Below are 13,923 nucleotides of genomic sequence, written 5' to 3' on the forward strand. Positions count from 1 at the left end.
GAGGAATCTGTTGACTGGATTGTCCTGTTTCGTGAGTGCCTTTAGGTTCCTCAATGATATCTTCGGGATTGCACTGATTGTCCCCATCCATACTGTTAACTGGTTCCTTCTTTTTGTTGGAGAAATGAATTATTGACTGTTGTGGTGTCTATGATTGGAGTGAAATATGGTCTCCTAGGTGGTGGACCTCCCATAGAAAAGGTAGTAAGAGATCATAGACAAATGTGCTCTAGATAAGGGGGTGATATTCTCAAGGTGGTCACCCACTTTCCTTCTGTCGATGATGTGTCTCATTGTATCATTTTTTTTCCTCCAGACAAAACAAACAGAAGACAAGACACAAGAAACCAATGGAACAAAGAATGGCGCCATTGTTACAGGTGCGTGCATGCTCCATTCTCAGTGCATTAAAGTTGTAAGCAGGACCTGGACAAGGAGCAGGCAGAACGTCTGGGGCGTCATGGGGGGCAAGGGGAGCACAATTTCTAGATTTGAAAAACACGAAGAATGTTGTATAAAGAATACTAGAGACGTGTGGGAATGGAGGGCAGGGCCATGACTGATTGTTCAGCAGCCCCATGCAAAACTTCATGGACTCTTGGTGGGGAGGTGGGCATTCGGAGACCCCGACAGACACCCAGAAAGCTATTTCCTAGTTGATATCAATATTAGAAACAAAGACTTCTCAGAATATACATCCTTCTCTGACTGCAAAGGGGAGCATTAGCTACAGATAATGTGGGTACAGCAGGGGGCGCTATGTATAACGTATTAAACCCATGGCAGATGCCTTTTCGGCAGAGATCCGAGTTCAGACGAGATTTATAACCCACATTACAGAGGTGTTTTCTGCCATATCAGCGCCTCTTCCCGTTTCAGGAATATTCAATATATTGGCAGATGGCTTACTAATAGGGAATCTGTCAGCAGTTCCATCAGTACATAACTGCTGACAGATACAGGTAGGGGTGGGGAACACCTCTGTTCATGGCTTTAGTGGATGTAGTGCTGAGTGGGAGCTCCAACAAGTGCACACAAAGTGTTAACGGGGGCCAGCCTACGGGTCCAAACCTGTACACTTCCAGTGCACTTGCCGGAGCAGCTCCCGCAGGATTCTGTGTTTTTTTTGTGGGGGTTTGGGGGCGGGGGGAGGTTTAGCACTAGGTCCACTAAAACCGTCATGTGTCATCTCCTGTCGCCGACCTATGTCTGTCAGCAGTTTTGCATCAACAAAACTGCTGACAGATTCCCTTTAACTATTGACTAGTTCAGGTAGCCGGACATTTATCATTTCATTCTTTTGCTGCTTGATTTGAGCATTATGTTGGCATTATTTATAAGACGGCACTATTCTGGCACTGTTTATGGGGGCAGTATCCTGGTTCTGTTTATGGGGAACTGTTCTGCTACTGTTCATAGGGAAACTATTGTGGCACTGTTTATGGGGTCACTATCCTGACACCAATGGCGTACCTCTAATAGAGGCAGAACAAGCAGCTACTATGGGGCCCATAGGAGAAGGGGGCCCGGCTGTGGAGGAAAGGCCCCGCCCCCTTATTACAATTAGTACAGCAGCTCTGGTCTAGAGCAGTGTTCCTCAACTCCAGTCCTCAGGTCCCACCTCTCAGTCGTGATTTGAGAATATCCCACAGAATGAATACCTGTGGTAAGTCCTGGTGCATTGACACTAATTATATCACCTGCTCAATACTAAGGAAATCCTGAAAACATGACTGGTAGGTGGGTCCTGAGGACTGGAGTTGAGGAACCCTGGTTTAGAGTACTTGCCAGGACCTCTGGCTCCTCCTCCTAGCTCCCCTCACTGCTTCTCCTCAGCAGGCTGTGCACTGGCTTCCCCCCTCCTCCCAGAAAGGCCCCGATCCTACCATGAGGAGATGCCTCTAGCAGCAGCCTGCACATGTCCTCAGGGGCTGCACAGCTGAGGAGAGGTCCTTTTTTCAGATGATACAGCAGGATGTGCTGCTGCCATCAGAAGCTTTTCCCAGTGCTCCCATCCCCCACTCTGCTCCTCTTCCCTGTCCTGGCACAGAGTCCTCCTCTGCTGTTATGTAATCCATGTGCAGCAGTCGGGACAGAGGAAGGAGGGAAGAGAGCCTGCTGCACTGCCTGCTGAGGAAAAGATGTCCTCCCATCAATCCTAACTGTTTACCCTGGAGACCTTCTCAGAAGGTAAGTGTGTGGCAGTGTAATATGTGTGTGTTTACATATATGTACTTACAGTATGTAGTGTACTGTACTCTGTACATATGTATGTGCTATATGTGTGTGTAATTGTTTAATGTACCTGTATATATGTGAATGAGTAAATGTATATATGTGTGTACTATATGTACAGTATACGGTATGTGTGTGTACTATATGTACAGTATACGGTATGTGTGTGTACTATATGTACAGTATACGGTATGTGTGTGTACTATATGTACAGTATATATTATGTGTACTATATGTACAGTATATATGATGTGTACTATATGTACAGTATATATGATGTGTACTATATGTACAGTATATATGATGTGTACTATATGTACAGTATATATGATGTGTACTATATGTACAGTATATATGATGTGTACTATATGTACAGTATATATGATGTGTACTATATGTACAGTATATATGATGTGTACTATATGTACAGTATATATGATGTGTGTGTGTATATATATATATATATATATACACACATACACACAGATGTAGCAGAGTTAACACACACTTGATGAGTTTTCACATTTAGTTAATGCGTTATGAGTAGTGTTGAGTGAACTTGTATTTTCAAGTTCGGCATACAAGGTTTGGGTTTTCTAAGAATCCCGTTATGGATTCCGGTACCATGGACCATACGGAATTCTATGACGGCATCCACCCCGGAAGCCTATAAGAGGCATTACGTATTGCATTCCGTCATAACAGAAGTCTATGCTGACCATGCTATGCCGTCATAGAATTCTTTTATGGTCCGTGGTAGCAGAATCCATAACGGAATTCTTAGATAACCGGAACCTTGTACGCCGGACTTAAAAATACCACTTCACTCAATACTAGTTATGACTGTGACTGTTAAAGGGGTTGTCATATTCCCTTCTTCCCCCACTCAGCTCATGCTCCAATGCTCTCAGGGCAAGGACTTTTTCTGCAGATCCGGTGACGTCACTGAATCTCCAGAAAAATTCTCCAGATTTAGCACCAATGTACCTACATAAGGCACTGTTCATGGGTGAGCGAGGGGAGAGGCTGAGGTAGAAGGTGCGAGGGACCAGGATGGGTAGTCAGAGGGGCCTGGAAAGGACCATGGGGGCCCAATTCAGATTCCTGCTATGGGGCCCAATGAATTCTATGTACTGGTTATGGGGGCACTATTCTGGTTCTGTTTATGGGGACACTGTGCTGCTACTGTACATATGGGAACTATTGTGGCACTGTTTATGGGGACACTATTTATGGGTGCACTATTCTGGCTCTGTTTATGGGGACACTTTTCTGATACTGTTTATGGGGACACGATTCTGTTATTGTTTATGGGGGCACTAGTCTGACACTGTTTATGGGGGCACTATACTGGCACTGTTTATGGGGCACTATCCTGACACCGTTTATGGGGGCACAGTTGTAGCACTGGTTGTGGGGGCACTATCCTGGCACTGGTTATGGGGGCACTCTGATGTAACCAATAATGGAGACATTGTGGGGTGTTACATATCTGTGCGCACTATGGTGGAGATTTATCATGAGGGGGATTTTTAATGTCAGTTTTGCTTGGTTCTGTGTAAATCTGTCTAGAGAAGTTACCCCTGTATTTACACCGCCCCCTAGTGGAGTGAAACAGTGAAATTTTTATGACTTTTTTTTTTAAATAAGTTGCATTTCTTAGGTATGGTGTAAACTCTAGCTCACTTTCCCACCGCTTTTAAAAACTAGAGAGAGTGGCATAGAATGACTAAAGTAACTGGGGGGAGTATTATAAATGGCACCTGGTAGGTCGTGTCCTCCGCATGACATTGTCTATAACGCAGCTGAGGTCATTGGTGTCTCCTTTTTTCCCGATAGATGGGGCAAATGGTAAATCTGTCAGCTGGACCCACACACTGCAGGAGCATCATCTGATATTTCCACACCGGCCACCGCTCTGGGGTGACATCACCTGATTGCTCCCTCTGGTGGCAGGTTTATTTCATTACAGGTTAATGTGGTCTGCACAATGGACGGTCACATATCATTGCATTAGTCCCTATGTCTTGAGACATGCTCTCTGCCGTGGGTGTGATGAGAACCTGGAAAGCTTCAGGAAGACAGAAGCTTTGTCTCTGATGGCTTCTTGCTGAGCAAGCAGAGACAAGGAGCGCCGGAGGCGAGAGGCGCCTGTGCTTACTGGTAGCGAGCCCTTTATACAGGCTGTGATAGTCTGCAGTGAATAACCTGGTGAGGACCAACAGCGAGGAAGAGGCTATTGTGGGGACCAGTATGGTCACTGCCAGTGCCAGATTACCAAATATTCTGGATTATCGGACAGTCCTAGAAAAGTATATAAAAGAGATCTGTAAGGATGGAGAACCTCCAGGAAGACCTAAGACAAGGAGACCACAGAATCAGAGGAGTCTCCTCACTCTTTTGCTTCTGTGTCAATGTTATGGGGGCACTGTGAATGTCACAGTTATGGGGGCGCTGTGAATGTCACAGTTATGGGGGCGCTGTGGATGTCACTGTTATGGGGGCACTGTGGATATCACTGTTATGGGGGCACTGTGAATGTCACAGTTATGGGGGCACTGTGGATGTCACTGTTATGGGGGCACTGTGAATGTCACTGTTATGGGGGCACTGTGGATGTCACTGTTATGGGGCACTGTGAATGTCACTGTTATGGGGGCACTGTGGATGTCACTGTTATGGGGCACTGTGAATGTCACTGTTATGGGGGCACTGTGAATGTCACTGTTATGGGGGCACTGTGGATGTCACTGTTATGGGATGCACTGTGGATGTCACTGTTATGGGGGCGCTGTGGATGTCACTGTTATGGGGACACTGGATGTCACAGTTATGGGGGACACTTGATGTCACTGTTATGGGGGCACTGTGGATGTCACTGTTATGGAGCACTGTGGATGTCACTGTTATGGGGGCACTGTGGATGTCACTGTTATGGGGGCGCTGTGGATGTCACTGTTATGGGGGCGCTGTGGATGTCACTGTTATGGGGGCACTGTGGATGTCACTGTTATGGGGGACACTGGATGCCACTGTTATGGGATGCACTGTGGATGTCACTGTTATGGGGGCACTGTGGATGTCACTGTTATGGGGGCACTGTGGATGTCACTGTTATGGGGGCGCTGTGGATGTCACTGTTATGGGGGCGCTGTGGATGTCACTGTTATGGGGGCACTGTGGATGTCACTGTTATGGGGGACACTGGATGTCACTGTTATGGGATGCACTGTGGATGTCACTGTTATGGGGGCGCTGTGGATGTCACTGTTATGGGGGCACTGTGGATGTCACTGTTATGGGAGCACTGTGGATGTCACTGTTATGGGGGACACTAGATGTCACTGTTATGGGGGACACTAGATGTCACTGTTATGGGGGCACTGTGGATGTCACTGTTATGGGGGCACTGTGGATGTCACTGTTATGGGGGCACTGTGGATGTCACTGTTATGGGAGCACTGTGGATGTCACTGTTATGGGAGCGCTGTGGATGCCACTGTTATGGGGGCGCTGTGGGTGTCACTGTTATGGGGCACTGTGGATGTCAGTGTTATGGGGCACTGTGGTTGTCAGTGTTATGGGGGCACTGTGGATGTCAGTGTTATGGGGCACTGTGGTTGTCACTGTTATGGGGCACTGTGGTTGTCAGTGTTATGGGGGCACTGTGGATGTCAGTGTTATGGGGGACTGTGGTTGTCACTGTTATGGGGGTACTTCGGTGCCGTGCAGTGCATACACAAGGTGTAACTGAGTGTAGTCAGGATTGGTGAAGGGCAGCGGCCTAAAGGCCACAATCGTAGAGGTGCAGTTCCACAAGTTACAATTGGCAGCGCAGGCTGGGGCAATGAGTGGCCCACCAGAGACCCACAATGGCACAGAAGGATGGACGAGAGCCAGAAAGTCACTTTAGTGCAACCCACCTTTGGTGTAACCTCAGATGTTCTGCAAGAATTGTTAAAAAAAACTCTTTTGTTCAATCACAAAAGATCTACATCATTCCACAGGGGTGTCCCCTCTCAAGAACTTTCTCCGAGGAGCACTTTTTCCATGTATCTGTCCTCCCATGAAGCACTTTCTCTATGAAGCACTTTCTCCGTTGAACATTTCTCTGAGGAACACTTTGTCTGAGGAGCACTTTCTCCATGTATCTGTCCTTCCATGAAGCAGTTTATCTGAGGAGCACTTTCACTATGGAGTACTTTCTGTACATATCTATCTATCTTTGAAATACCATCTCTGTGGAGCACTTTACCTGTGGAGCACTTTCACAATGAAGCAATTTGTCTGTGGAGCACCATCTTTGTGGAACCCCTTTCCTATGGACACTTTCCCTGTGGAGTACTTTCCCTGTGGAGCACTTTCCCTGTGGAGCACTTTCCGTGTGGAGCACTTTCCCTGTGGGGCACTTTCCCTGTGGGGCACTTTCCCTGTGGAGCACTTTACCTGTGGAGCACTTTCCCTGTGGAGCACTTTCCGTGTGGAGCACTTTCCCTGTGGGGCACTTTCCCTGTGGGGCACTTTCCCTGTGGAGCACTTTACCTGTAGAGCACTTTCCCTGTGGGGCACTTTCCCTGTGGAGCACTTTCCCTGTGGAGCACTTTACCTGTGGAGTACTTTCCCTGTGGAGCACTTTACCTGTGGAGTACTTTCTCTGTGGAGCACTTTCCCTGTGGAGCACTTTACCCGTGGAGCACTTTACCCGTGGAGCACTTTCCCCGTGGAGCACTTTCTTTTGGAGCACTTTCCCTGTGGAGCACTTTACCTGTGGAGCACTTTACCTGTGGAGTACTTTCCCTGTGGAGCACTTTACCTGTGGAGTACTTTCTCTGTGGAGCACTTTCCCTGTGGAGCACTTTACCTGTGGAGTACTTTCCCTGTGGAGCACTTTACCCGTGGAGTACTTTCTCTGTGGAGCACTTTCCCTGTGGAGCACTTTACCTGTGGAGCACTTTCCCCGTGGAGCACTTTCCCCGTGGAGCACTTTCCCCGTGGAGCACTTTCCCCGTGGAGCACTTTACCTGTGGAGTACTTTCCCCGTGGAGCACTTTCCCTGTGGAGCACTTCCCCTGTGGAGCACTTTCCCTGTGGAGCACTTTCCCTGTTGAGCACTTTCCCTGTGGAGCACTTTCCCTGTGGAGCACTTTCCCTGTGGAGCACTTTCCCTGTGGAGCACTTTCCCTGGGGGCACTTTCCCTGTGGAGCACTTTCCCTGTGGAGCACTTTACCTGTGGAGCACTTTCCCTGTGGAGCACTTCCCCTGTGGAGCACTTTCCCTGTGGAGCACTTTCCCTGTGGAGCACTTTACCCGTGGAGCACTTTACCCGTGGAGCACTTTCCCCGTGGAGCACTTTCTTTTGGAGCACTTTCCCTGTGGAGCACTTTACCTGTGGAGCACTTTACCTGTGGAGTACTTTCCCTGTGGAGCACTTTACCTGTGGAGTACTTTCTCTGTGGAGCACTTTCCCTGTGGAGCACTTTACCTGTGGAGTACTTTCCCTGTGGAGCACTTTACCCGTGGAGTACTTTCTCTGTGGAGCACTTTCCCTGTGGAGCACTTTACCTGTGGAGCACTTTCCCCGTGGAGCACTTTCCCCGTGGAGCACTTTCCCCGTGGAGCACTTTCCCCGTGGAGCACTTTACCTGTGGAGTACTTTCCCCGTGGAGCACTTTCCCTGTGGAGCACTTCCCCTGTGGAGCACTTTCCCTGTGGAGCACTTTCCCTGTTGAGCACTTTCCCTGTGGAGCACTTTCCCTGTGGAGCACTTTCCCTGTGGAGCACTTTCCCTGTGGAGCACTTTCCCTGGGGGCACTTTCCCTGTGGAGCACTTTCCCTGTGGAGCACTTTACCTGTGGAGCACTTTCCCTGTGGAGCACTTCCCCTGTGGAGCACTTTCCCTGTGGAGCACTTTCCCTGTGGAGCACTTTCCCTGTGGAGCACTTCTCCTGTATACGGAGAAGGTAGCTGTATGTAGAGGATGTGTGATATCAGCAGGCCGGCGCGGCGTGTCCCAGCACATCAGGGGAGGCTCCAGGTTTTGGCAGATATGAGACACCGTGATGATGAATGAGCGGCAGGAGCTATACATCATCCGCCACACAGCGGGACAACTGCTCCCATCCTGCCGTGTTTAACCTGTGTCAGAAATGCACAGCCATTTCTGTAAATATTATTTACATACCTTCTGTATATGGTTTCCAAGATCTCTGCTTTCTGTCATTCGATAGTAACCTCCATGATTGTATCCCAGGGGATACCAATCTGTCCTGAGCACATGAAGCACACACGTGTGAGCCACACATTACATGTCACAGCCCTGATAACTATACTGTAATGAGCCATGCACCTGTGGTGGCCAGAATCTGATAAAACCGGAATACCCCTTTGCTTTTAGTTCCCCACAATATGCAACTTCTCTGCTTGTTGTCAGTGAATGTGACCATTTACTGTATGTTTATATTCAAAGGTTGTAATCCCAGTCCTACTCCCACAGCTGATGGTTTCCACATTGTATCAGGGCAATCAACAGTGGACTAAGAACAGCAGCAACACAGGTCCTTCTTCCCGCCGGACTTAGGGTACCACCCCATGGTGTGGCTGCCCACATGCAACTGCCGCAAGCCCCTGAGGAGCCGGGGTGGAGGATGGGAGTGTTTTTGGCTCAGGTTGCAAAAGCCTATCACAGTGGCAATCTTAACAACGATGCTCTCAAGGGCCAGGCCAGTGACAAGAGGGCGCACCCTTTCTTCCCTCAAGGCACACCTTGATGTTAGGGCTCCTGCCCGATGGGAGTTGGATTGCCCATGGTTGTCTGACTGTTGAACGGGTGCAACGACAGGAGGTGTAGGTGCTGTAGTCGGCGAATGGTGCTGGAGTCAGTAACCAGGCCAGATGTAGAAAACAAACATGTCTCTTTACTGAAATGCAGAATGGGAGTTGTAGAACATCCAACAGTAGCAAAACATAGTTCTAAACAATCGACCCAATGTATGGATTTGAGTAAGTATGGGGGTTGTAGTACTCTTTCCTCTCTAGCTTCCCAAGGTGTCTCTCTGTAAGATCTATAGCTGCCAATTTTACTTTTGAGATAGTAGTTGTAATTCGCAACTGAGGCGTACAGGTTTGACATATGACTTGCCCGATCGTTTCCAAGTGTGAAGGGTGTCTTCTCAGTATTCCCCTCACTGCAGTAAAGTCTAATAGATTTGATCAGCAAATACCTTTCTGACTGACTCCTATGGTCAGCCATGTAGATTTATGGACCTTCTTGTCTCTTTTTCTCGAGCACTGTATAAATGGTGAGATCTTTCAGTAGATAATCTTCAGAGAAGACGAGCCTTTGTGGCTTTGAGTATTGTAGCACATAGAGTTCCTTCCTCATTGAGCTATCTCCAGAGTAGAACTCTCTAGACTGAGAGACAGTAATGTGGCATCTTGTGTCAGAGTTGGTTAACCCCGTCACTTCCCTCCATAACCATACTGGGAATATACATGGCATTAAATCTTATTTGCGAGTACCTCCAGCTCTGGGGTACTGTCCAACCAGGGCCACGCTGACCTACGGCAGCCAATGGCTGCAAGTTTTTACGGCAACATTGTGTAGCCATTGGTTGCCGCGGGTGGCTGTTGCCTCACCGCATGTGGTCATACCCTTAGTTTGCAGGCTGATTGCACTTGAAGGGATTGTCTCATCTCATACATTGATGGGATATTGCTAGAATATGCCATCAATGTCAGATAGCTGCTGGTCCCACCTCTAGGACCCGTTCCCATCACCAGAATGGGCCTCTTCCCACCAAAGTGAAGTTGAGGGCACCGTACATACACGGAGTGCTCTCCTTTCCCCTCTATGGGACTGATGGAAATAGCCGATCCGGTGGTCGTGCTCACCATTCACATCGGGGGCACCATTCTAGAGATAGTAGCAGGTCCAAGAGGTGGAACCCGCAGCTTTCTGACATTGATGGTATATCCTAGTGATATTCCATCAATGTATGAGATAAGACAACCCCTTGAATATCACTGATACATTGTAACAATCTGCAGCTGTGTGAGCAGGAGTGTTTTAAGACAGGTTTTCACCATCTAGATGTGAAAGACAGGTTGGCTTATGGTGGCCCCTTCTTTCTTCTGCAGGCACTGGAGGAGAGTCAGAAGAAAAAGGGGAGGGGAGTACGATGTCACCCAGGCCGAGAAATGGTATGGTCCATGGCTCTGTAAACAATGAACATGATACAACACCTCCCAATCTACCGCACAGAGTCCTCCCGCCGCCTCCAGAGAACCTACAGGCCGCTCCACCTGCATCAGAGGAGCAAGACCCTCTCTATGATACTGTGAAAGACATAAAGGAGGTGGAAACGCGCCAGGCCAGTGCGCGGAGCAGTAAGTATTATTATATCAATAAGCAAAGATCATTGTAAGATAAAAAGTTCTGCAACCTTCTAATATACCGGTATGTCTTGTTTCAAGATCTCTGCTTGTTGTCAGTAAATGGAACCCTTATTAGTCACATAACAATACTATATAGGCCCTAGTAGAGACCCGCGGGAGGCAAACCTTATTAGTCACACAACAAGGCTGAAAAGCTATAATTTTGCCATGTATGCAACGTTACAAAGTATCAATGCAGATAAAATGTATCAGTCCAGCCTGTTTAGCTCACAGAACATTACCTGGACAGGATGCAACTGTAACAAAGCTTTAGCTGTGAGAAGTATTTAGTTCTGTCCAGTCCATCAACTTTTGTCAGATTTGTATGAAATTGGAGGCATACATACAGCAGAAACGGACCTCTATGGAAGCACTAATTAGTCTCCATACATAATATGGAAATGTTCTCATTCCCTGGAAACAAGCAGAGATCTCTTTAATAGTGTGAAAGTTGCAGAACTTTTCATTACAGAATAATTAAGGGGGTTGTCTCATCTGGATAATCCTTCTCCATATGCTCCTTTACGGTAGATAGACATCATTGAGGGGTTATCTTCTGCTAGAGACTACCTCAATGAGCCAGGGTGAAGACCTTCTAGAGAAAAATGGAAGACGTATGATATGAATGGGCACCGAGCATAGTACATTATTGCTGCAGGCAAAAACCGGGCCAATCATACAGTCAATGAGACATTTGCCCATCTTCTGGTCTCGAAGCATGCTCTTGGCCACGAAAACGGGCACTATGTACTTGACCGCTGCTGACCTCTTTCTTTGCAAATTCAGATAAAGAAGACACGAGGAACATCTCTAAGAACCCACCAGAAAACCAGGGATCCCCGAAAGTAGAAAGGACAAACCCTTTATACGTATCTGCAGATGAGGTGCCACATCCTCCATCATACCAGGAGACTACATCTCCTCTTCCAAGTCATGAAGCCGATGAGAAGAAAGACGATGGGAAGACCCAGGTTGTTGATGAACCTTTGTATGCTGTCATTCATAAAGGACATTCAGTGAAGAAGACACCACCAGCACAAGATCCAGCAGGGGAGAAAAGCACACCCTTGCAAAACGTCAACTGCGATCATCAAAGAATGGAGGTCAATGTATCCATGGAGCAGAAGACACCAGAGCCTTCCAAAATAGTAGATTCAATGTTAAGCAAATGTAGGAAGAAGAGTATAAAGACTGCACAGCTGAAAATACATGACACAGCGGTAAATGTTGGCCAAGAGGATCCACCGGCGATTCCAGAGAGGCATTTCGACATCGAAAGTGAATTCAAGGAATTTACAATTGAGATAAAGTAGTGATCTGTCCCAAACAGAAATTCCTTATAGTTGTGGTAGGTTCTGTACTTATACCAGAGGATATGTATGTAGAAAATGGTATCTTCCATTCTTTTTATAGTCATAGTAAGTGGCGTGCCTAGGGGGGGGGGGGGGGGGGGGGGGGGGTCCTTTCTCTGGCACCCCCCAATACTTTTAAAAAAATTGTACCCCCTCACAGTAGTATTGCCCTCATTGTACAACCTTCACAGTAGTTTTGTACAGATGTGTGCCCCCTCACAGTAGTTATGCCCTCTCTGTGCCCCTTTCACAGTTGTAATGCCCTCTTTGTGCCCCCTTCGCAGTAATAATCCCCATTGTGCCCCCTTCACAGTAATAACCCCCATTGTGTCCCCTCCATAGTAATAATCCCAGCTGTGCCCCCTTCATAGTAATAATGCCCATTTTGCCCCCTTCACAGTAATAATGCCCATTGTGCCCCCTTAATAGTAGTAATGCCCACTGTGCTAGTAATGCCCTCTGTACCCCCTCCATAGTAGAAATCCCCATTGTGCCCCCTTCACAGTAATAATGCCCACTGTGCCCCTTCCATAGTAGAAACCCCCATTGTGCCCCCTTCACAGTAATAATGCCCACTGTGCCCCCTCCATAGTAGAAATCCCCATTGTGCCCCCTTCACAGTAATAATGCCCACTGTGCCCCCTCCATAGTAGAAACCCCCATTGTGCCCCTTCACAGTAATAATGCCCACTGTGCCCCCTCCATAGTAGAAATCCCCATTGTGCCCCCTTCACAGTAATAATGCCCACTGTGCCCCCTCCATAGTAGAAATCTCCATTGTGCCCCCTTCACAGTAATAATGCCCACTGTGCCCCCTCCATAGTAGAAATCCCCATTGTGCCCCCTTCACAGTAATAATGCCCACTGTGCCCCCTTCATTGTAGTAATGCCCTATGGCTCTGTGCACCCTCTATAGTAGAAATGCCCATTATGCCCCCTTCACGTTAGTAATGCCCTCTGTGCCCCCTCCATAGTAGTAATGCCCTCTGTGCCACCAGCTGTTTGAAGAGAGGGCAGCGCTCATATGAGAGCTGCTTTCTCTGCTCTGTTCACCTGCTCGCCATAGCATTTGTAGTGATGAGCAGGTAAACAGAGCAGAGAAGGCAGCGCTCATACAAAAAAAAAAGCGGACAACCCCTTTAAAGACATACTTGGAAAACATTACATACAGCGCTACAGAACATACAGGATAATACAGCGCCACATATGTACCTCTTATATCCAGTGACTTCTCTTCTCTGATGTAGATATTCCCTTTCCTCTTCTTCTCCTGTCAGACCAGACCGCCATGGTGACTTCTTTCAGCCGCGCCTCGTCTCTGCAGAGTTTAACAAACAGACATCTTACTTTCCTACTTTTCCATCCTCCTCCTCACCTTCTCAACACCCCATCCTGCCACCCCCAATACTGTGCCTACTGTGCCCACTGTGCTCCCCAAAACTTTCCTGCAGCAACAGGTCAGGGTGCGCTCTGTACGTCCTGACGCTGCAGGCAGCCAGGACACAGCAGCGCGGGCCCTGAGAAGAGCGAGCAGGAAGCGCTCACTAGTATTCCCTTTATAAGATGCACTGCATCTTATAAATGGAAAAGCAATGAGCACTTCCATCTGTATTGATGGAAGCGCTCCTTGCTTCTGTTCTGCCCCCCCCCGGGCACCCCACTGGTCATAGTGAATATTGTGCATTCAGAAAGTATTCACACCCCTTAACTTTTTCCAACTTTTGGTATGTAACAAGTATTTAGACACTCAAAGTAGAGCTCAAGTGCTTCCTGTATCCATCGATAGTGCTCGAGATGTTTCCTCAACCTGATTGAAGTGCTAATTATTTGGAAAGTACCTGTATATGTAAGGTTTAGCAGTTGATCGTGAAGTGTAAGGAGTTGTCTGTAGACCTCAAGACA

General features: G+C 47.8%; 1 protein-coding gene across 4 annotated transcripts in view; it reads left to right on the plus strand.

The window, feature by feature from the left end:
• The window catches only part of LOC120997169, a 62,216-nt gene that overhangs the window by 40,150 nt on the left and 8,143 nt on the right, over nucleotides 1-13,923 (plus strand). For 2 of the 4 annotated variants that reach the window (XM_040427139.1, XM_040427140.1), the window contains exons 4-6: nucleotides 317-380; nucleotides 10,373-10,621; nucleotides 11,456-11,973. In XM_040427139.1, coding sequence (XP_040283073.1) covers nucleotides 317-380; nucleotides 10,373-10,621; nucleotides 11,456-11,973 — 831 coding nt within the window. Of the gene's footprint in view, nucleotides 1-112; nucleotides 202-316; nucleotides 381-10,372; nucleotides 10,622-11,455; nucleotides 11,974-13,923 lie in introns of those variants that run through there. The other 2 variants (XM_040427142.1, XM_040427141.1) reach the window with 2 other exon arrangements.

Source organism: Bufo bufo, chromosome 4 (assembly GCF_905171765.1).
Source record: "Bufo bufo chromosome 4, aBufBuf1.1, whole genome shotgun sequence".
NCBI lineage: Eukaryota > Metazoa > Chordata > Amphibia > Anura > Bufonidae > Bufo > Bufo bufo.